This window comes from Triticum urartu, chromosome 2A, assembly GCF_056163025.1.
Source record: "Triticum urartu cultivar PI428250 chromosome 2A, HENAU_Tu73, whole genome shotgun sequence".
In the NCBI taxonomy this organism is placed as follows: domain Eukaryota; kingdom Viridiplantae; phylum Streptophyta; class Magnoliopsida; order Poales; family Poaceae; genus Triticum; species Triticum urartu.
The window spans coordinates 78,888,233-78,913,580 of record NC_141874.1 but is presented as its reverse complement, the minus strand read 5'-3'; the positions used below and the strand labels follow the sequence as shown (position 1 = coordinate 78,913,580).

The following is a 25,348-nucleotide window of genomic DNA, read 5'->3' as shown; positions in this document are numbered from 1 at the left end:
ATAACTATCTTTGATCAACGAGCTAGTCAAGTAGAGGCATACTAGTGACACTCTGTTTGTCTATGTATTCACACATGTATTATGTTTTCGATTAATAAAATTCTAGCATGAATAATAAATATTTATCATGATATAAGGAAATAAATAATAACTTTATTATTGCCTCTAGGGCATATTTCCTTCAAAACCACCATTGAAACCCCCACACGACCAATGCAACACAAGTGCACCATTACCACAAGATGGGCATTGATGTTGCAGGACAATGGTTGCCCACGTGCTGCTCCATGCTCAGTCGCGAGCTGCTACAAGGGAAGACCCCCGTGCTTCAAGCCGCGATGCTGCTGCGAGCCTGATCGTCTGGCGGTGCTGCAAGCCAATCACTCAATGTTGTTGTATCCTGACCACTTGTTGTTGCAAGGGGAAGAAACACCAATGTTGTGAGGGGTAGCGACATCAGTGGCCAGTCGAATTCCAACCCCAAACCAGACACACCACACAATAGAAAAAAGGAAGCACAAATCTTGAAGCAATGAGCAACGGTCGGAAAAATCGACGGACCCAAAATTCATTTCCAGGCAACTTACATATGGCTGAAGTGTAAATTTAATTCTTGTAAGAAACTTTTCGTAGATGTTACATTATGATATCTACTGCCGGACTAGGCAAATTTGACCCCTCAAATGTCCATGAACGCGTCGGTCAGTGTCCGGACATCTCCTTTTTGACTCCCTATTTGCCCGTCCATGTAGCCATATCCCTCATTTTTTTCCTTGTACGTCCGGTCGCATGCATGTGATTGATGAAGAAAGAGAGAGACAAAGAAAAGAAATAATAAAGAAACAAAAAAGATGCTCCATGGTGGGCTTAATCCTATCTAACGGATGTAAGATTATTGACCGGACATGCCGGAACACTACTCATACTCGTCTCATATATAAGGGCAATATTTGAAGTGCGGGATAGCCCGGACATTTAAGGTGGCTTTGAGGGATTTGATTGGGTCAACTCTTTCTTTCTCTCCTGTCCTATCATCAGTCTTGCGTCCATACGTTCAATTGGAGGAATCCGACGGTATGCTCTTACTGGTTGCAGTGGCGGAGCCAAGGGGGGTGAGCAGGGGCCTGCCCCCCCCCCCCCTAACGATCGACAAATACTCAGAAGCGCCGAGTAATCAGCGACCGGATTTGGTGAATATACACGTACTTGGCCCCCCTTAACTCCCACGGAGAGTATATAAAATCTGAAAAGAAAAAGGCCCATCAGAGAGCCCACACATGGTCACGGCCTGCCTTCTTCCGCTCTCCAACCCGCTAGCCCCTCTGTCGTTCCTTAAAAAAGGCCTCGACATGATTAACGTGTGACTTGAGGCCATTAACGCTGCCTGCGGCCGCCGCCTCTTGCACTTCTAACTCATGAGGTCGATTAAATCAGGGGAGATCCTCAAAAAAAGAAGAAGATTAAATCAAGGGGCACCCAACAGGCAAATCGTCCTACAGATACAACCTGTCAATTCTCTAGTGGTTCAGCTCCAAGGTTAGCACTATCAAGCTGTCTACTAAGCCCTCTGAATTCTCGTTTAATATGATTTGAAATTGCACATTCAATTTTAATTATTTTGATGGTGTGATTTACAATGATAATTCATTTGTAATTTCCTTTGATTGTCTGATCTACGATGTGGTAATGAAGAGTAAAACACGGCTGCACACTATAAAAAATAATTCAATTTTAAGTATGTTATTTCGAGATCTCAACATATTGAAATTGTTAACAAGGCTAACATAGAAGTTACCCATGCAAGTGCAATGGGAGATAATTTGGTTCAAAATTACATGATAATATACATTGATAGAGAATTACCTAGCAACTAGGTTATCTTCTGATGAAATTATTTATATTTCGATCTTATTGGCAATTGTAAAGGCAAATTTGAATTAATATCAATTTAGCTATGTTTTAGTAGTGTTGACACAAAACAGTATTATAGTACAGGGGAACCTTTTTTTTGCATTGCACGATTTGTTTTTGCCAACTTGGCTTGGCCCCCCCTATATCTAAATCCTGGCTCCGCTCCTGACTGGTTGAAACATGGAATCGTTAGCTATTCGTTTGTCTTATCAGTAGTCGGGTACACCCTTTCTCCATTCAATGATGGGGCTGTGGTAAGAACATCCATTTTATTTTATCTGGGAGGAGCTGGTGGCTTGATTCAGCTTTTCAGCAGGCTTGCTCGCCTTATTGGTCTAAGTAATTATAATCCACTTCAAGGCCCCTTGCCACAAGACTGTTCATTTGACTATTTTCGAAGTTGCGTTAACAGCCAAGTTGTGCAATTTGCCTCTTTGTTTTTACAATCAAGTGGTGCAATTTGCTACCTCCACTAAGCGCGAGGAAGCTCTGAGTTTTATAGAGTACACCAGGACATGCATCACATGTACTGATAGTGTCAAAAAAAGTTTTACATTTTGAAAGAGAGATAGTATTTTCCAACTCACGCAATAGCCACTAATTTTCTAATTATGATAATATTCCGACTTATGTTTAGAGAAACCAAACTCTTACACTGCACATTGAGCAGATGATATTTACACAAAAATGTGAAATCTTCCAGAGGGGCAGGGATATACAAATGTGGAGTATGGAAATTTTGTACAAAAAACACAAGAAAAAGACTATTACAATTGAGTCCTTAGGGGATGAATGCACAAAACCAAACCAGAAGCCGCGTCAACTACTGGTGGCACCGTGACGCTGGCCGGAAGAGGCAACAGATCTCCATCATCATTCCATGATCTAGGCCAACGTCAAAGACAAAAAGGCGTTGAGAGCCGGTGACCAACACCAGATTGGCCGCTAACGGACCTTCAACCATTTGCCAAGAGCACCGCGTCTTCACACATACTCCCTCTGTAAAAGCTTTTAGATCACTATAATCCATATGGGACCTTCGCCGTGCCGCCGTGTTGCAGGACTGATGCCACCTTATTCGAGCAGCGCCATCCTCATCGCACTGGTGCTACTGGATGAAGACAAAACCTTGCCTCTATGAAAAAACTTTGAAAGAAATGGGCCGCCCCCCTCCCGCCGCCAGAGCAACGGATGGAGGGAGCGGAAAGTACCACCAAGCCGGCGTTCAGGAAGGATGAAAAATCGTCTCCTTCTCTCGAGAGGGAAAGAATGAAATAGTTGACTTATGGGTTATGGCATCCCTTGCTGTTAGTTTCAGAAAACATAACGACCACTAGTTTTTCAAATACACTGAGTATTCAAGTATAAGAACCTTATATCTACCAAAAATAGTACTCAAGTAGGACGTTTCGGTTCCCAGACTCATCTGCACCCGGTTAGAAAAAATTCATAAAATATTCAAAAATATTCAAAAAATTCCAAAAAATTGCGATAGAAAATTTGATGCGTGAGGCCAGCTTCAAATTTCAAGTCATGTGGACATCCAAGCAGCTCTCAGCAAAAAAGACAAATCGGGCAAAAACAGTACATGAACAGCAAACATTTTTACAGACCCCCAATTTGTCTTTTTGGCTGAGAGCTGTTCATATGTTCAAATGACTTGAAATTTGAAGTGGGCCTCATGCATCAAATATTCTACAGCAAAAAAATGATTTTTTTAAATTTTTCTACTATTTGTTTTGATTTTTTTCGTTAGCGTAGGTACATGGATGGATTTTGATACTCCCACGTGCCTCTTTTATTACTTTGAACTTGTACTCTCCCACATGTCTACGCACGCCACTACACACGCACAGTAAGACACACCCACGCTCCACTGCTGCTGCATGCGGGCTATAAACCATGCATATCCCCTTCGCATGCATGCGGTCAGCGGTTTTGGAAGGGTTGAAGCATTCAAACATACAATGAACAGTTGAATACACCATGAAATGAATTTAACAAGTGCAGGACTGCAGGTTGAAGAAGTCTTAGCTACCTAGGTTCCACTGCAGGTGGACCATATCAGCTTGAGCTTATATAAAGGTCGATGCAGTGGCAGTGGCACAAGCAGACTCACAGTCACCGGAGCCTTCCTCCTATCCGTGCTCACAACCGCCATCGGCAGTCGATCTCCTCACAACCGCCGTCCTCCTATCTGTGCTCGCAAAAAAACCCACAAAAAGCTATAGTGCAGTCGTAGGAATAAATGGCGTTGTCCGTCGAAATGGTAGAGTCCAACGACAGCCACTCGCCGGCCGGCAGCAGCAGCAGCATACATGAGCCGTCGTGGGAGTACTATCTGCGGAAGTATCTCATGCTGCTGGCCGGGCTGGTGGCGACAGCGACGTACGAGGCGAGTTTCAGCACGCCCGGAGTGTCGCCGCCGGAGGAGAGCGAAAGCGGGCGCATGATCCTCAGGCTCACGCCCCGGTACATCACATTCGTCTACTTCAACGCCACCGCCTTCACGGCCTCGATTGGGGTCATCCTCCTCCTCCTCGTCCTCAACGAGAAGAGACCCGTCTGGCTCGCCGTGCTCCGGTTCGTCATGGTGCTGGACCTTCTCGCCCTCATGGGTGCCTACGCCAGCGGGAGCTGCTTCGACGTCCCGTCCACGGTGTACACCTGGGTGCTGGTGGTCGCTCTCGCCGCCTACGTCGGCGTCCACATCCTACTGGCTTCCTACACGTCGTCGGAGTCGGAAGTGGTGCTAGGACTGCCCGAGGAGCAGAGCCCCGAGGAGTCTCTCAAGCTGAGAGAACAACGCAAGGTACTCATGTTGCTTGCGACTTTCGCGGTCGGAATTTCGTACGCCGCTGGCTTGAGCCCGCCCGGCGGCGACAGCGAGGAAGTGCACGGCCGCCAGCACCTCCACCGGATGACCTTTTTCTACTGCAACACCACGGCGTTCGTGGCGTCGCTCCTCATCATCGTGCTGCTCCTGGTCCGGAGGCTGCAGAGCCGGTGCTGCGCCATGGTGCAGCTGTGCGGGCTCATCCTGGTCGTGCTGCTCGGCCTCCTGGGGGCCTACGTCGCCGGGAGCTGCGGGAATGCGGGCTCCTCTGCCTACGTCATCGCGCTGATCGACCTGGTTCTCGTCTACATCTTCCTCGTGATGATGGTGTTGGTGGTTGTCTCGAATCCTCTCAAGAACACCAACTGGCTACCACATCAATTTGTGTGTGCCTACTCTTCATGTTCAAGTTGGCTGCAAAAAAGAGGCTTTGGAGAAGGACCATTGCAAGCAGATAGACCAACATCAGATGGCAGCCGCCAAGGGCAAGGCAGCAACATGGTCATGGTAATGGATGAGGCGAATGCAGGCAATGACAAACCTGCAGGCATGGAGAAGGTGAAGTCTCTCCTTCTGCTGCTTGCGACTCTCGTGGCAACCATCACCTACCACGCGGGGCTCGACCCACCGGGTGGCGTCTGGTCACGGGACGGCCAGCGCCAGCAGAACCGCTACAAGGCCGGCGACCCGATACTGTCAGTGATGAACCCTAGCCGGTACATGGTGTTCTTCTACTGCAACTCGACCGCGTTCGTGGCGTCCTTGGTTGTCATCCTCATGGTCCGGGCGAGGGGCCTGATCCGACGGCACACGCTCGAGGTGGCGATGCTACTGTGCTTGCTCGGCCTCATCGGCGCATACGCGGCCGGGAGCTGCCGGGACATGTTCACCACCGTCAAGCTCCTAGCCTTGCCGGCCGCTACGTTGGTGTACGTGGTAATTCACGTCGTCTTCTTCACGCTGGACCACAAGGAAATGAGCTACGAGGACAACAGGAAGCTGGAGAAGAGGCGCAAGCGGCTCCTGCTTCTCGCCATCCTGGTGGCTACCATCACCTACCAAGCTGGACTGACACCGCAGGGGGGCTTCTGGACAGAGGGGCATCGTGCGGGAGACCCCATCATGGCCGACACATACGGGATGAGGTACCAAGCGTTCTTCTACTGCAACTCGACGAGCTTCATGGTGTCCATCACGCTCATCATCCTGCTCGTGAACCCGAACCTGTACAAGCCGGGCATACGGTGCTACGCGCTGTACGTGTGCATGGTGATCGCCCTGTTCGGCCTGATGGGCGCCTACCTCAGCGGGACTATCCCGGATCCACAGACGTCCATGTACGTCTTCGTCCTGGTCGCCGTCGAAATCACGCTGATTGCCATCACGGCCATGGCGCTGCTGGTCCTGCTCATATTCGGCGAAGCCAATGGAGAAGACGACAGCAACTCATCACGGCCAGGTCCGGCCGGCGACAGGGCAATGAGGCGGCAACACAAGAGCGGCAATAGTGCCAGGCGGAAGTACATGATGGTGCTGGCGATCCTGGCAGCGAGCGTGACCTACCAGGCCGCCATTAAGCCGCCGGGCGGCGACCAGGCGGGGAATGCCGTGATGCGGCTCAACAACCCGGCCCGGTACAGCGCGTTTTTCTACTGCAACTCGACCTCGTTCGTGGCGTCGGTCGTCGTCATCGTCCTGCTGCTGCAGGAGTCTCTGCAGAACAACATCTTGCTGCTCTATGCCATGAACACGGCGATCGTGCTGGACCTGCTCGGCCTCCTCGGGGCGTACGCGGTCGGCAGCAGCCGGGACTGGAAGGCGACGGGGTACGTCATCGCGCTGTTCGCCGCCGTGCTCGCCTACATCGCCATCCACCTCGTGCTTTGGTTCCTGGGCAGGAGAGCCTGGGAACCGGAGGCTCAGACAAAGAGCTCAACCAATTGTTAGTAGTGACACTGATGATCTGTAGGAACTAGCTAGACTGATAGTTAGCGAATCTCTTCACACTAGCCTCGTTGTGTGGTGCCGATGAGCTTCCTATCTCTCTTCACAACGGCTGGTAATATAACTAGTAACGTAGATGTCACATAAACAAAAATAATGAGATGGCAAGTAGTCACGGTCAGTTTGGATGATGACCTGGCCCTCGTACCTGCAAGTTTTCGGCTGCCTGGCGTGGACGTCAAACGTGATTTTTTTTCCTGCCTGACCAGGCTAGTGTGGCAACCAACCGTTTGGTTTGGTCCCTCGTCTGGTAAAGCATCAACGTCCCATCAGAGAGTCCATCAATCAAATTTTTATAGTCAAAAGTCCCATCCAGGCTGCTATTTAGCTCGTGGCCATAGGCCCATGCGTCCGAACGAGATCGCCTGGCCCAGGCTAATTAGAGTGCCTAGAGTTCTGCCCAGGCTAATTACAAATTTACAATACAAGGAGTCTATGCCAGGCAAGTTCTCTATTTCACAGAGCAGCAACCAAACAACCACTAGTAGAATCCTAGGACATTCTAGGCCCAAACAACCACTAGTAGAATCCTAGGACATTCTAGGCCAGGCAATACATAACGAGGATGCCAAGCAAACTGACCCTTAATGACACTAGTAGAAAGCAGGGTTTTGGTCACAACTTAATGTACACATTAGTCCTGGTTGCATTACGAACCGGAACTAATGTGAGCATTAGTCCCGGTTCGAGCGGCTAGGCCGTCGGGAAGGCATTAGTCCCGGTTGAAATGGGACCTTTAGTCCCGGTTCGTCTCGAACCGGGACTAAAGGGTGCGATGCCCTTTAGTCCCGGTTCGTATCTTAAACCAGGACTAAAGATTAGACCTTTAGTCCTGGTTTGAGACATGAACCGGTACTAAAGGGTGCAATGCCCTTTAGTTTCGGTTCGTGTCTAAAGGGGTTCGTGTCTCAAAAAATCACCCCCCCCCCCCCCCCCGTGTATCGCTATTTTAGTTTGAAAAACAGAAAATGATAAAAACCTCAAAAAATAAAATCCTTCGAGATGTAGTTATATTACTACATCTACTAGTTAGGAAAAATAAAAAACTTGAATTTGGACATGTTTTGCAAAAAAGTGTTATGAAAAATTAAAACGGCTATAACTTTTGCATACGATGTCGAAAAAAATCTATAATATATCAAAATGTTCAGCACAAAAGTCCGCATTCGATTTTGATGGCCATAGGCCATTTTGCAAATTTTTAAAATCCTAAAATTCTAAAAGGAAAAAAAGTTATGTTCAAATTTCAGTTTTTTTGAATTTTGGTTAAATTTGGTCAAACTACTTATTCAAGAAATATTAGTGTTACTAAATAATTATTCAAGAATATTAGTGTTACTAAATAAATATTTTAGTTTTTTTTTAATTTTGGTCAAATCTGGTCAAACTGTGGTCAAACTATGGTCAAACTACTTATTCAGAAAATATTAGTGTTACTAAATAAGTATTGTTTTTAGAACTATAGTTTCAAACTCAAACAGTGAAACCGTGACTTAATGCTCAAGCTAAACTCCTGAGGGTTAATAAGATTGACATCTTACTGTTGTCAGAAAAACAACAAGTGCAGACTTGGAAACTAGGGGGAATAGAACTCGGAACTTAAGTGTGCTCGGGCTGGAGTAGTAACATGATGGGTGACCCGCTGGGAAGTTAGACGATTTAGTATAATGAGGGGTGATTAGAGAATAAAGATTATAGATTAAATTGAGCAGTGATGAGGTGTGATTAGAGATTAAATTGTAAAATAATTCGAAAATTTGAAACTCGGGAAAAAATTCAAAAAAGAACAAAAAATTATAAGGAGAGAGGCAAATAGAGTAATATAATATGTTATCATCACATAGCGTTTCCCGATGCAAAATGAGTCTATAAAGTAATAAATGAACACATCTATGTTACCACATATACTAGTAGAATGCCCGTGCGTTGCCACAGGCTTTCTAATCTTTTGTGCTGATTGCATATATATACATGTATATTGTATATAACTTGATAATTTTTTGGTCCCTTCCAACAACATAGCATCGACACCCTTATCAACAGATTCTTTTTGGACATCAGCATAATACATCTCCATCTCTCTCATACTCTGCAAAAATAACATATAAATATATATATTTTTTGTATTATCATGTGCAAAAAATATATAAAGAAGAACAATTATTTGTATGCATCTCTTCCAATTGTATAAGACTTGATGATTTTTCAGTCCATCCATCATAAAGCTTTTTCAATCGATATTTTCAAAGCATCATCCAAAGCCATAAGTTTTTATCTATATTCTATAAAATGAATATATATGTATAAACACATATTGAGAAAGATAAGCCTATATTATATATTCATTGTCCCTTAAAAAATTCATTGGACGGGTGCTCGCTTCAAGCAGGTGACGATTTTTTTACGAAGTGAGTGGCATTGTGCTTTTTAATGCAGCGAGTCGCATCCCAATTTTAGTAAACTATATACTCACCTGTAAATCACTTGTTGGTGATTATACTTCCGAAATTACTTGCTAGAGTAGGTGATATTTTTCGCTATATAACCGCTTTTCCTAAAAAATAGCAAACAACCGCTCCTTTTCTTCTCATCTTAAAAAAGCAGTTCACTCTCTGACTCTCACCAGATGGCACAACGCTCGCACTCATATTTCATTACCCTGGCCTGCTTTCCTCGCCACATCGTCGTTGGTGCCATCTCCCCCCTCCATGGCATGTCACTGCCACCTCCCTACGACGCCACACCATTAAGACTGCAGCTTTGTTTCACCGCTGTCTCTTCTTCCCTCCATGGCATCGCCCCTCTCCTCTCTTCAGCATCCCAGGCCGATTCCCAGTGCAAGGAATGCGCACTGTCGTAACCGAGGGCGTCCACCAAAATGTGCTTTTAGCTGCAATTACATACGAAATGATATTATATCATGCGATTTTTCGCGTCTTTTTTCTTTAGAAAACTATTGACAAGATATGTGCCCATGAGTTTCTATGAGGCCAAACTTTACTGGGACAAATCCTCAAGAGAATCAATAACCGGTGCCCCGAACCGCTACAGTATGGTGACAACCTGCTACAGTACGTCTTCAGCTCCACCCCCACTTATGATCAGCCTGCTACCATCAATGGAGTTGTACACTATCTCTTGAAACGTGATGTGAATAAATCAGAAGGCGACAACAAGTATTAGCTTAGATTCTGGATCATAGGAGAAGCAAGTTGTAAAGTGGTATAAAATGCTAATACAATCATGTATATAGTATTGCCTAATTTCTAACTATTCTATGTAGCATACTGCAGTACGAGGAGGCACTGTATAACCATCCCATAGTCACACATCGATTGACACAACCAGAGGCTCAAGCCCGAGCCCAAAGTAGAAAGGCATGTAGTTATGCATCTCCAACCACTACGCAGGTCTCCAAAAAAAACATTCCCTGATGTTGTGCAAGCACCAATTGGTCATAGTCAGGTGCATCCTGTTGGATACACTCTTCCACAACCATATAATAGTGATGTTTCAGTATCCACATATGTATCAAGAGCAACATTTTGAGTCAACAGCTCGTGTAATCTACCATAGAACCATATGATAATATCAATTTATTACATTACCATATAGAGTGAAAAAGGAACCACGTTTTCGTACATATACAATAGATGAGATGGTCTAGACCATACCATGTTCTCAGGCCAAAGCAAACCGGATATTTTTTGGGTTATTTGTAGAGAAATTCAAACAGCTAAGCATCCTCTGTTTTTTTGGAAATGGAGACGTACCCCCCTGCCCCTGCATCATAATGATGCGTGCAACCATTTTATTAATAAGTCGCAAAGTACCACAAGTCGTCAAAGTATTACAGCTCGCAAGACAAGCAAAAAATAAAAGTAAAGCAAAGTTCATGCTAACAATCACAGCCGGAATGGCAATAAAAAGGATAAGCTCCCTAGAATCCTATCCTATTATGCGACTGTCATCCGAACCGGTTGACTATAGCACGTAACCATGTCCCATTGGTTGCACCCAGCAACCAAAGGCTCCCTGGATTCCATAGGAGTGAGTAAGGACCACTTACGGATCCAAGCGGTAGCTCTGAAGATGACCTGCAAGGATGTTAAATTGTGTTGTCCGTTAATAGGATTGACATCTTACTATTGTCAGGAAAACAACAAGTGCAGACTTGGAAACTAGGGGGAATAGAACTCGGAAGTTAAGCGTGCTCGGGTTGGAGTAGTAACAGGATGGGTGACCGGCCGGGAAGTTAGACGATTTAGAATGATGAGGGGTGATTAGAGAATAAAGATTATAGATTAAATTGAGCAGTGATGAGGAGTGATTAGAGATTAAGTTGTAAAATAATTTAGAAATTTGAAAATCGGGGGAAAATTCAAAAACAAAATTAAAAAAATCAAAAAATTATAAGGAGAGAGGCAAATAGAGTAATATAATATGTTATCATCACATAGCGTTTCCCGATGCAAAATGAGTCTATAAAGTAATAAATGAACACATCTATGTTACCACATATACTAGTAGAATGCCTGTGCGTTGCCACAGGCTTTCTAATCTTTTATGCTTTTTGTGCTGATTGCATATATATACCTGTATATTGTATATAACTTGGTAAATTTTTGGTCCCTTCCAACAACATCGCATCGACACCCTTATCGACAGATTCTTTTTGGACATCGGCATAATACATATCCATCTCTCTCATACTCTGCAAAAATAACATATAAATATATATATATATATATTGTATTATCATGTGCAAAAAAATATAAAGAAGAACAATTATTTGTTTGCATCTCTTCCGATTGTATAAGACTTGATGATTTTTCAGTCCATCCATCATAAAGCTTTTTCAATCGATATTTTCAAAGCATCATCCAAAGCCATCAGTTTTTATCTATATTCTAGAAAATGAATATATATATATATATATATATATATATATATATATATATATATATATAGAAACTCTATTTAAGACCCAGGGTGAGAAATAAGTAATTCTTCACCCTGGTCAGTCGGCCGCGTACTCTCTGGTTCAACGCAGCACAAACCCATGTAAAATTATAGCCAAAAATTTATCGTGCTGTCGTAATTTTACGTTGACGCTGGATGGTCGTGGGGATTAGGAGCTAGCCCATTTTTCAATTAGAAGAAGGGAGCGGTTCCCGTCTGAACGCCGACTAGCGGGCGGTGATTGGCGACGGGCTCGACGGCGAGGTCCTTGGCGGAGAATTCTCATCGAATGATTTCCTCCCCCTGTCCATCTCTCCCACCCCCCGTCGTCCTCTCGTGCGACTGGGAGGCCGACAGCGGCGGCGGGGACGGAGCGTACAACGATTCTGCGCCGGCCACCAATCCCAAATCACCGAACCAGATTTTGCATGTCCTCGACAGCTGGTTCTGGGCTTCCGGCACAGGTTCTCCACGTTTCTCACAATCCTTCCCTCTGGCTGCTTCCCTTCCATCCCCTGAACACCCTTCTAGATCTGCATGGTTGCCTTGCAGGGATGAAGGTCATGGTCGGTGCCGTACGTCCAGAAGCAATGCCATGGCCGCCTACAATTCCACCCAGGCTGGCTAATTGCAGGCCTGTTTGATTTCTGATCTCTTCCCAATCTGACCTATTCACACCATTTTATACAGCCATATTTTAGCTAGGCTCTGAGTGCACCATCGATTTGTTTATCCTCTATACATACATACTACAAGAAGCACCTCTTTAATTACCAATTTGCTGGTGGAATCATCAATCTGTTATTACTTGACATGAATTAGCTTTTACAAATGCTATAGGTAATTGCGTGGAAATTGATCTGAGAAATTGTTGTCGAGATAGGATTAAATACTTTAGAATAGTCGCTCTTTAAGATTTCATGAGCTTTACTCTGAGTGCTTAAGTGAAGCAATTACTTCTCACTGAAGGGTCTGTTCTTTCTTGGACGGGTCATGCTTGTTCCTATTTTCTCTTCTGTTCAGATGTACCTTGGATTTCTAAATCAGAAAGAGTGATGCTCAACAAGATTCAGGACGTGCTAAGACATCAACAATCTATGCCGACAAGCCTCCACTATCTACTGCAGAAATGAAGAACCGTGTTGATTGCTTATCCCAAACATGATTTTGGGCGAATAGGACCTGACTAGCTTCTAAATTTGCTGAACTGTTCTGATCATGGTGTGAAACTAATTTTTCTTTTGCTCTTCTAAAGGCCATCTCACCTTCGCAATGATTCATATTTTGCCTGAGGAGATGGCTCAGTTGGAAATTATTGTCAGTTTCTTGATTTTTATGCTAATTCTCTCTCCGTTTGTAAGACGGCTGGTGATGTTCAGAATAATAAGGGAAGTGCCTTGCACCTGAATATCAAATGAAAAGTTGAGCTGCACGTTGTGGTCTGTATCCTTGCCGTGGTGGCTCGTTGCTGATACAGGCTTTTATATTTGAATACTCGCTACTCTCGTCTCTCCCACATATATACATCTTTCCACATAGATGCAAATTTGGAGCTGCTTAAATTTGCTTGCCTATTGTTTTACTTTGCAATCTGCAGAAAAAGAAAAGAATCATAGATTGTTTGGCCATAAAGATTGACATAATTAGCAGTTTGTGTGTGGCCTTAGAAGTCTATATGTTCATTAAATTCTGAATTACATGTGCTCGCGTACTTAATGAGATGGTTGCTTTGCCTTACGATCAAATTTTCAATTGGTAATGGTGACTACAGTAGACTGTTTAAGCAACTCAAGTCCCATGGTGACTACAAATCATGAGTGGCCGCTGCACTAGTCTCGTATATTATTCTATTTTCAATTGAAGCATTCAATCATTTTTTTTCTCACAGCAGTTCATATACCTCTCCATCGACCATTCAGGTTTAAAAATATGGATTTTCACTTTTGCAAGGTTGGGTTTTCTTTTCCCAATGCATGGTACATTTGTAGCTGTGTCATATCTTTGAAAGCACTGCATACACCTGCTGTACACTAATCTTTCTCAGTTTTGCTTCTCACATTTTACGTTGTGCTTAAGGCGAATGAGGATGATGAATGGATTTTTATGGTATGCTAGATTTCTTACGTGGGTGGTTGGAAACCTTATATTGGTGATAGTGACCCCCACCCAGGCTGTAAATATCTGCAGAAGCTGCAAATTGGAGTTTGTTTTATTTCAATTGCCATGAGGTGGACGCTGACCCTCCTCCAGCCTGTCAATCTTCGTAGATTTTTTAGTTTAACCTGTCCTCAATCCAGAAGTAATCTCGTATAACAGGAAAATGTGATTGTTCATTCAGGTTATTTCTTGTTTCATTTTTGTAGCATAAACCAGATGGTAATTCTTTTTTTTTTGTGAGTAATCATGTCATTCTAGCTAGGCTCCACCAATTTCATGTATTCCATAGCCATGGATAGTGTAAAGAAGATCCACACAAATTTTTGCTTGAAATTCTTATATATTGTAATAATATGTTGATTTTGTTCACACTAAACTATTTTCCTATGTTGTAGAGCTATCCATTCAAATATGGTTTATTTCTTATTTTCCGTATTTTTTACCATTGTACTACTATATTTGATATCCATTCATTGAGTTCCATTTCATATTGATTTGATGATGTGTATCTGATGAATTATGGGTAGTATCTCTTTCACACCATTGTTCATTGTGAACCAACCTAGTAGTTTCGTGAATTTCAATTGCTTTTCAGGTTTTTACTTACGAGTTACGACATGATTTACCTCAAATTGTTTTCTCCTCTCTTTTTTTATCACATGGCGATGAAGTTTAGTAGCAAAACTTCCGGAAGTATTAAAAAAAGGGGAAGTAGTGGCTGCACCCAAGTTCAGTGCACCCACACAATGAACAGTAAAGTCAAAATCAATATGAAGCGACTTAAGATGCTTGTATGTTTCATTTTTTATGACACTCTCAGGTGCCAGACTAGTTAGACTTAGACAATGTCGTACATAGTTACAAGACATAGACTAGTTCAATATGATGACACCTACCAATGTACATGGCACAATTTGATAAAAGACACGGTTTAGTGTGCATCGAAACAATAGTTACAGAGTTTTGTCTTTTTGTTTTGTTTTTTGTGTACTTTTGATTCATATCTGCAGCATCGTGTTATTGGTTCATGTGATTCTGATGAATTTGGTACATGCAAAATCCCTTCGAGATATCTTTGATTTCGTCATTGTTACCAGTTTAGGATAGTGAAATCCCGTTAATTCTAAAGTGTTATCTGTGCTTGTGTCTTGTGTCCTCTACATGTTTGTTCTTTTACTTATGAGAACTGCAAGTATTCTATTTTTCAGGTATCTTTGTCAAGTGGTTGATGGCCAATGTACGAGGGATAAAGAGTAGCATCTTTGTATTTATGGTAGGTACGTGTAATTTTAAATTGTAATTTTTGAACATCTTTTACAAACAACAAGTAGCAAAATTCAGGTTCTGGTGAGAAGAAAAGTGAACCTAAATGCTACAGTACAATGAATAGGATACTATGTTGCTTCCAGCCCATGTATAAGAATGTTTTAGTCACTGGGGTCCTAGAGAGATTGGTGAACAGATAAAGTTGATGGGAGATCTCTGGTCACCTACAAGTTAAGCTAATTTAAGATCAAGTTCGGCAGTACTGCAGTACTCAGTATTCAAGTTCAGCAATACTCAATTTTGTAATAGTGACTTTTGAAATTTCATGCTGCTGGTTACTTAGTGCTTAGTGGCATTCAATTGTGCCAAGATGAATTTTATTTGTAATCGTAAGGGTGGAATTTGTTTAATGAGATATTTCCTGAAACCACTACATGGAATCTATTTATGACACTACTTTGTTATTTCGTGGTTACTAAAAATGCCTCGTGTACACAATGAATTAGTGGCCTATGTTTCTTATCTTTACTGAAAATGCCTCGTACAGAATTGAGACAGTGCTAGTGCTGGGCTATGTTAGTTAAATCAACAAGGAGTATCAGATTTCAGTACCACAGCCGCTATACTCAGTCCAATTGAAATAGTAGTAGATCAGATGTAAAATACCTGGAATAGATGAATACAACCATATATCTAAACAAATCAGGAACATGGCGGTACTCATTGCGGTAAGATTACAGCAAGATGGGCCAGATTAATTCCTCGACTCAAAACTCATTCCGTAATCTTGCGGCAACATCAGTTGATTTTCTATACATGCACGACGTAAAGTACCGGCATGCAGGAGGTAAGATTACGTTGCTCCTTTTGCTTTACGGAACAGAGACCAATTCCTTTTTCAAACAGTAATTTTACCTCACATGTTGTTTCTTACGTTTTGAATAGTGGACGTGGAAGATAGGCTAGGGTGAGAAATAAGAATTCCTCACCCAGGATGACGAATAGCGCAACCCTATATATATATATATATATATATATATATATATATATATGTTTAAACACATATTAAGAAAGATAAGCCCATATTATATATTCATTGTCCCTAAAAAAATTCATTGGACGGGTGCTCGCTTCAAGCAGGTGACGGTTTTTTTACGAAGTGAGTGGCATTGTGCTTTTTAATACATCGAGTCGCATCCCAATTTAGTAAACTATATACTGACCTGTAAATCTGTTGTTGGTAATTATGCTTCCCAAATTACTAGCTAGAGTATGTGATATTTTTCGCTATATAACCGCTTTTCCAAAAAAAAAAGCAAACAAGCGCTCCTTTTCTTCTCATCTTAAAAAAACAGTTCACTCTCTGACTCTCACCAAATGGCACAACGCTCGCACTCACATTTCATTACCCCGGCCTGCTTTCCTTGCCACATCATCGTTGGTGCCATCTCTCCCCTCCACGGCATGTCACTGCCACCTCCCTACGACACCACGCCATTAAGGCCGCACCTTTGTTTCACCGCCATCTCTTCTTCCCTCCACGGCATCGCCCCTCTCCTCTCTTCAGCATCCTAGTGCAAGGAATGCGCACTGTCGTAACTGAGGGCGTCCACCACAATGTGCTTTTAGCTGCCATAACATACGAAATGATATTATATCATGCGATTTTTCGCGTCTTTCTTTCTTTAGAAAACTATTGACAAGATATGTGCTCATGAGTTACTACGAGGTCAAACTTTATTGGGACAAATCCTCAAGAGAATCAATAACCTGTGCCCGGAGCCGCTACAGTACGGTGACAACCTGCTACAGTACGTCTTCAGCTCCACCCCCACTCATGATTAGCCTTATACCATCAATGGAGTTGTACACTATCTCTTGAAACGTGATGTGAATAAATCAGAAGGCGACAACAAGTATTAGCTTAGATTCTGGATCATAGGAGAAGAAAGTTGTAAAGTGGTATAAAATGCTAATACAATCATGTATATAGTATAGCCTAATTTCTAACTATTCTATGTAGCATACTGCAGTACGAGGAGGCACTGTATAACCATCCCATAGTCACACATCGATTGACACAACCAGAGGCTCAAGCCCGAGCCCAAAGTAGAAAGGCATGTAGTTATGCATCTCCAACCACTACGCAGGTCTCCAAAAAAAACATTCCCTGATGTTATGCATGCACCAATTGGTCATAGTCAGGTGCATCCTGTTGGATACACTCTTCCACAACCAGATAATAGTGATGTTTCAGTATCCACATATGTATCAAGTGCAACATTTTGAGTCAACAGCTCGTGTAATCTACCATAGAACCATTTGATAAATATCAATTTATTACATTACCATATAGAGTGAAAAAGGAACCATGTTTTCGTACATATACAATAGATGAGATGGTCTAGACCATGTTCTCAGGCCAAAGCAAACAGGATTTTTTTGGGTTATTTGTACAGAAATTCGAACAACTAAGCATCCTCTGTTTTTTTGGAAATGGAGGCGTACCCCCGGCCTCTGCATCATAATGATGCATGCAGCCATTTTATTAAGAAGTCACAAAGTATCACAAAGTTGTCAAAGTATTACAGCTCGCAAGAGAAGCGAAAAATAAAAGTAAAGCAAATTTCATGCTAACAATCACAACCGGAATGGCAATAAAAAGGATAAGCTCCCTAGACTCATATCCTATTATGCGACCGTCATCCGAACCGGTTGACTATAGCCCGTGCGACCATCTCCCGCTGGTTGCACCCAGTAAACAAAGACTCCCTGGATTCCATAGGAGTGAGTAAGGACCACGTACAGATCCAAGCGGTAGCTCTGAAAATGACCTGCAAGAAAGTTAAATTGTGTTGTATGTTAATAGGATTGACATCTTACTATTGTCAGGAAAACAACAGGTGCAGACTTGGAAACTAGGGGGAATAGAACTCGGAAGTTAAGTGTGCTCAGGCTGGAGTAGTAACAGGATGGGTGACCCGCTGGGAAGTTAGACGATTTAGTATAATGAGGGGTGATTAGAGAATAAAGATTATAGATTAAATTGAGCAGTGATGAGGTGTGATTAGACATTAAATTGTAAAATAATTCAAAAATTTGAAACTCGGGAAAAAATTCAAAAAAAAACAAAAAATTATAAGGAGAGAGGCAAATAGAGTAATATAATATGTTATCATCACATAGCGTTTCCCGATGCAAAATGAGTCTATAAAGTAATAAATGAGCACATCTATGTTACCACATATACTAGTAGAATGCCCGTGCGTTGCCACAGGCTTTCTAATCTTTTGTGCTGATTGCATATATATACATGTATATTGTATATAACTTGGTAAATTTTTGGTCCTTTCCAACAACATAGCATCGACACCCTTATCGACAGATTCTTTTTGGACATCGTATAATACATCTCCATCTCTCTCATACTCTGCAAAAATAACATATAAATACATATTTTTTGCATTATCATGTGCAAAAAATATGTAAAGAAGAACAATTATTTGTATGCATCTCTTCCAATTGTATAAGACTTTATGATTTTTCAGTCCATCTATCATAAAGCTTTTTCAATCGATATTTTCAAAGCATCATCCAAAGCAATCAGTTTTTATCTATATTCTATAAAATGAATAAATATGTATAAACACATATTGAGAAAGATAAGCCTGTATTATATATTCATTGTCCCTTAAAAAATTCATTGGACGGGTGCTCGCTTCAAGCAGGTGACGATTTTTTTACGAAGTGAGTGGCATTGTGCTTTTTAATGCAGCGAGTCGCATCCCAATTTTAGTAAACTATATACTCACCTGTAAATCACTTGTTGGTGATTATACTTCCGAAATTACTTGCTAGAGTAGGTGATATTTTTCGCTATATAACCGCTTTTCCTAAAAAATAGCAAACAACCGCTCCTTTTCTTCTCATCTTAAAAAAGCAGTTCACTCTCTGACTCTCACCAGATGGCACAACGCTCGCACTCATATTTCATTACCCTGGCCTGCTTTCCTCGCCACATCGTCGTTGGTGCCATCTCCCCCCTCCATGGCATGTCACTGCCACCTCCCTACGACGCCACACCATTAAGACTGCAGCTTTGTTTCACCGCTGTCTCTTCTTCCCTCCATGGCATCGCCCCTCTCCTCTCTTCAGCATCCCAGGCCGATTCCCAGTGCAAGGAATGCGCACTGTCGTAACCGAGGGCGTCCACCAAAATGTGCTTTTAGCTGCAATTACATACGAAATGATATTATATCATGCGATTTTTCGCGTCTTTTTTCTTTAGAAAACTATTGACAAGATATGTGCCCATGAGTTTCTATGAGGCCAAACTTTACTGGGACAAATCCTCAAGAGAATCAATAACCGGTGCCCCGAACCGCTACAGTATGGTGACAACCTGCTACAGTACGTCTTCAGCTCCACCCCCACTTATGATCAGCCTGCTACCATCAATGGAGTTGTACACTATCTCTTGAAACGTGATGTGAATAAATCAGAAGGCGACAACAAGTATTAGCTTAGATTCTGGATCATAGGAGAAGCAAGTTGTAAAGTGGTATAAAATGCTAATACAATCATGTATATAGTATTGCCTAATTTCTAACTATTCTATGTAGCATACTGCAGTACGAGGAGGCACTGTATAACCATCCCATAGTCACACATCGATTGACACAACCAGAGGCTCAAGCCCGAGCCCAAAGTAGAAAGGCATGTAGTTATGCATCTCCAACCACTACGCAGGTCTCCAAAAAAAACATTCCCTGATGTTGTGCAAGCACCAATTGGTCATAGTCAGGTGCATCCTGTTGGATACACTCTTCCACAACCATATAATAGTGATGTTTCAGTATCCACATATGTATCAAGAGCAACATTTTGAGTCAACAACTCGTGTAATCTACCATAGAACCATTTGATAATATCAATTTATTACATTACCATATAGAGTGAAAAAGGAACCACGTTTTCGTACATATACAATAGATGAGATGGTCTAGACCATGTTCTCAGGCCAAAGCAAACATGATTTTTTTGGGTTATTTGTAGAGAAATTCGAACAGCTAAGCATCCTCTGTTTTTTTTTGGAAATGAAGGCGTACCTCCTGCCCCTGCATCATAATGATGCATGCAGCCATTTTATTAAGTAGTCGCAAAGTATCACAAAGTCATCAAAGTATTACAGTTCGCAAGAGAAGCGAAAAATAAAAGTAAAGCAAAGTTCATGCTAACAATCACAGCCGGAATGGCAATAAAAAGGATAAGCTCCCTAGACTCCTATCCTATTATGCGACCGTCATCCGAACCGGTTGACTATAGCACGTAAGACCATCTTCCACTGGTTGCACCCAGCAACCAAATGCTCCCTGTATCCCATAGGAGTAAGGACCATATACGGATCCAAGCAGTAGCTTTGAAGATGACCTGCAAAGAAGTTAAATTGTGTTGTCCATTAATAGGATTGACATCTTACTATTGTCAGGAAAACAACAAATGCAGACTTGGAAACTAGGGGGAATAGAACTCGGAAGTTAAGCGTGCTCGGGCTGGAGTAGTAACAGGATGGGTGACCGGCCGGTAAGTTAGATGATTTAGAATGATGAGGGGTGATTAGAGAATACAGATTATAGATTTAATTGAGCAGTGATGAGGGGTGATTACAGATTAAATTGTAAAATAATTCAGAAATTTGAAAATCAGGGAAAAATTCAAAAACAAAATTAAAAAAAATCAAAAAATTATAAGGAGAGAGGCAAATAGAGTAATATAATATGTTATCATCACATAGCGTTTCCCGATGCAAAATGAGTCCATAAAGTAATAAATGAACACATCTATGTTACCAGATATACTAGTAGAATGCCCGTGCGTTGCCACAGGCTTTCTAATCTTTTGTGCTTTTTGTGCTGATTGCATATATATACCTGTATATTGTATATAACTTGGTAAATTTTTGGTCCCTTCCAACAACATCGCATTGACACCCTTATCACAGATTCTTTTTGGACATCAGCATAATACATATCCATCTCTCTCATACTCTGCAAAAATAACATATAAATATATATATATATATTTTTTGTATTATCATGTGCAAAAAAATATAAAGAAGAGCAATTATTTGTATGCATCTCTTCCAATTGTATAAGACTTGAGGATTTTTCAGTCCATCCATCATAAAGCTTTTTCAATCGATATTTTCAAAGCATCATCCAAAGCCATCAGCTTTTATCTATATTCTAGATAATGAATATATATATATATATATATATGTATGTATGTATGTATATATATATATATATATATATATATATATATATATATATATATATATAGGTATACTAAACTAAGCCTGAGCGCAAACTGCTTATTCTGCGCTCCGGCCAGAATACACGCACGGTGCTCCTCTAAACAAGTCAACGTGCGCATGCTGGGTGCACTTGCCTCCCGTTTGATCGTAAAGCATGTTATCACGTAGTAAAACACATTAACCGCTTTACTACGGGCACACTTCTAATTTTGGTAATTTGGTAGTAACCGATGGTAATCCAGGTGAACTTGATTACTATGTCTATCTTGATTAGGAAATATTGTGTAGTAATTCAAAGTGGTAATTCTAGTAATTGATAAATTTCTTTGCAGTGGGGGGTCATATATAGCCACGTTATATTCACTTTTGAATGTATGGTAACACCAAGCATTAATCTAGTAATTCATTTTTTTCCTCTAGCAATGAGGTCCTATATAACTCTGTTATGTACACTTCCAAAATAGTACTAGTGATTTTCATGGTAACACCAAGTTGTACTTCTAGTAATGAGTAGAACCAAGTTTTAATCCTACCCACATTGAGTCCAACTATAAATGTATGGTAACGCCAAGTTGTACTTCTAGTAATGGGCAAAACCAACTTTTAATCATAGCAGTAATGACCATATGGTAATGCAATTACCACACAAAAGCTAGTAGCAATTGACACGTACCGAATAATGACCAACACAAAGCTAGTGTGGTAATCCTTTACTATATTTCGCAAACAGTTACGAGCGTGTAGACTAAAGAAAATCTAGCCAACCAATATGGAGGGGCGGGGTGGTCTCACGTAATAATTAGATGGTTGTTACGATGGTTTTCATCCTTTTTACGATCAAGCGGCCACAGGTTTCTCGGTTAGTTAATTTGGCAGCGGTGCGTGCGGACGTCTGGTTTGCCTAGCCTGGCCGGAGCGCACGATTAGCGATTTTACACTCGGGCTTAATATACACGTTTAAACACATATTAGGAAAGATAAGCCCGTATTATATATTCATTGTCCCGAAAAAAATTTATTGGACGGGTGCTCGCTTCAAGCAGGTGACGATTTTTTTACGAACTGAGAGGCATTGTGCTTTTTAATACATCGAGTCACATCCCAATTTTAGTAAACTATATACTCACCTGTAAATCTGTTGTTGGTAATTATGCTTCCCAACTTACTTAATAGAGTATGTGATATTTTCGCTATATAACCGCTTTTTCAAAAAGAAAGCAAACAAACGCTCCTTTTCTTCTCATCTTAAAAAAGCAGTTCACTCTCTGACTCTCACCAGATGGCATAATGCTCGCACTCACATTTCATTACCCCGGCCTACTTTCCTCGCCACATCGTCGTTGGTGCCATCTCTCCCCTCCACGGCATGTCACTGCCACCTCCCTACGACGCCACCCCATTAAGACCGCACCTTTGTTTCACCGCCATCTCTTCTTCCCTCCACGGCATCACCCCTCTCCTCTCTTCAGCATCCTAGTGCAAGGAATGCGCACTGTCGTAACTGAGGGCGTCCACCACAATGTGCTTTTAGCTGCCATAACATACGAAATGATATTATATCATGCGATTTTTCGTGTCTTTTTTTCTTTAGAAAACTATTGACAAGATATGTGCCCATGAGTTGCTACGAGGCCAAACTTTATTAGGACAAATCCTCAAGAGAATCAATAACCGGTGCCCGGAGCCGCTACAATACGGTGACAACCTGCTACAGTACGTCTTCAGCTCCACCCCCACTCATGATTAGCCTTATACCATCAATGGAGTTGTACACTATCTCTTGAAACGTGATGTGACTAAATCAGAAGGCGACAACAAGTATTAGCTTAGATTCTGGATCACAGGAGAAGAAAGTTGTAAAGTGGTATAAAATGCTAATACAATCATGTATATAGTTTAGCCTAATTTCTAACTATTCTATGTAGCATACTGCAGTACGAGGAGGCACTGTATAACCATCCCATAGTCACACATCGATTGACACAACCAGAGGCTCAAGCCCGAGCCCAAAGTAGAAAGGCATGTAGTTATATATGCATCTCCAACCACTACGCAGGTCTCCAAAAAAACATTCCCTGATGTTATGCAAGCACCAATTGGTCATAGTCAGGTGCATCCTGTTGGATACACTCTTCCACAACCATATAGTAGTGATGTTTCAGTATCCACATATGTATCAAGAGCAACATTTTGAGTCAACAGCTCGTGTAATCTACCATAGAACCATTTGATAAATATCAATTTATTACATTACCATATAGAGTGAAAAAGGAACCATGTTTTCGTACATATACAATAGATGAGATGGTCTAGACCATGTTCTCAGGCCAAAGCAAACAGGATTTTTTTGGGTTATTTGTAGAGAAATTCGAACAGCTAAGCATCCTCTGTTTTTTTGGAAATGGAGGCGTACCCCCAGCCTCTGCATCATAATGATGCATGCAACCATTTTATTAAGAAGTCACAAAGTATCACAAAGTCGTCAGAGTATTACAGCTCGCAAGAGAAGCGAAAAATAAAAGTAAAGCAAATTTCATGCTAACAATCACAACCGGAATGGCAATAAAAATATAAGCTCCCTAGAGTCCTTCCTATTATGCGACCGTCATCCGAACCGGTTGACTATAGCCCGTGCGACCATCTCCCGTTGGTTGCACCAAATAACCAAATGCTTCCTGGATTTCATAGGAGTGAGTAAGGATCGCGTACAGATCCAAGCGGTAGCTCTGAAAATGACCTGCAAGAAAGTAAAATTGTGTTGTATGTTAATAGGATTGACATCTTACTATTGTCAGGAAAACAACAAGTGCAAACTCAGAAACTAGGTGGAATAGAACTCGGAAGTTAAGTGTGCTCGGACTGGAGTAGTAACAGGATGGGTAACCGGCCGGGAAGTTAGACGATTTAGTATAATGATGGGTGATTAGAGAATAAAGTGATGAGGTGTGATTAGAGATTAAATTGTAAAATAATTCAGAAATTTGAAAATCGAGAAAAAATTCAAAAAACAAAATTCAAAAAACAAAAAATTATAAGGAGAGAGGCAAATAGAGTAATATAATATGTTATCATCACATAGCGTTTCCCGATGCAAAATGAGTCTATAAAGTAATAAATGAACACATCTATATTACCACATATACTAGTACAATTCACGTGCGTTGCCACAGGCTTTCTAATCTTTTGTGCTGATTGCATATATATACCTGTATATTGTATATAACTTGGTAAATTTTTGGTCCTTTCCAACAACATAGCATCGACACCCTTGTCGACAGATTCTTTTTGGACATCGGCATAATACATCTCCATCTCTCTCATACTCTGCAATAATAACATATAAATATATATTTTTTGTATTATCATGTGCAAAAAATATATAAAGAAGAACAATTATTTGTATGCATCTCTTCCAATTGTATAAGACTTGATGATTTTTCAGTCCATCTATCATAAAGCTTTTTAATCGATATTTTCAAAGCATCATCCAAAGCCATCAGTTTTTATCTATATTCTATAAAATGACTAAATATGTATCAACACATATTAAGAAAGATAAGCCCGTATTATATATTCATTGTCCCTTAAATAATTCATTGGACAGGTGCTCGCTTCAAGCAGGTGACGGTTTTTTTACGAAGTGAGTGGCATCGTGCTTTTTAATACAGCGAGTTGCATCCCAATTTTAGTAAACTATATACTCACCTGTAAATCACTTGTTGGTGCTTATGCTTTCGAAATCACTTACTAGAGTAGGTGATATTTTTCGCTATATAACCGCTTTTCCTAAAAAATAGCAAACAACCGCTTCTTTTCTTCTCATATTAAAAAAGAAGTTCACTCTTTGACTCTCACCAGATGGCACAATGCTCGCACTCATATTTCATTACCCCGGC

General features: G+C 41.4%; 1 protein-coding gene and 1 long non-coding RNA gene across 2 annotated transcripts; both read left to right on the top strand.

Moving 5' to 3' along the window:
• The first annotated feature begins 4,127 nt into the window (after window positions 1-4,127).
• LOC125529297 (uncharacterized) lies at window positions 4,128-6,694 on the top strand. The gene has a single exon (XM_087540904.1). The coding sequence runs from the start codon at window positions 4,160-4,162 to the stop codon at window positions 6,692-6,694; it is 2,535 nt and encodes an 844-aa protein (XP_087397030.1). The 5' UTR covers window positions 4,128-4,159.
• A 5,092-nt stretch (window positions 6,695-11,786) lies between these two features.
• LOC147983895 (uncharacterized) lies at window positions 11,787-13,119 on the top strand. The gene is made up of 2 exons (XR_015615014.1): window positions 11,787-12,177; window positions 12,266-13,119. It is a non-coding gene; the product is annotated as an uncharacterized LOC147983895 (long non-coding RNA).
• The last annotated feature ends 12,229 nt before the right edge of the window (window positions 13,120-25,348 follow it).

Bases quoted from the DNA above. Each gene is read 5' to 3' on its own strand.
- LOC125529297 (XM_087540904.1), top strand. From the start codon at position 4,160: ATGGCGTTGTCCGTCGAAATGGTAGAGTCCAACGACAGCCACTCGCCG.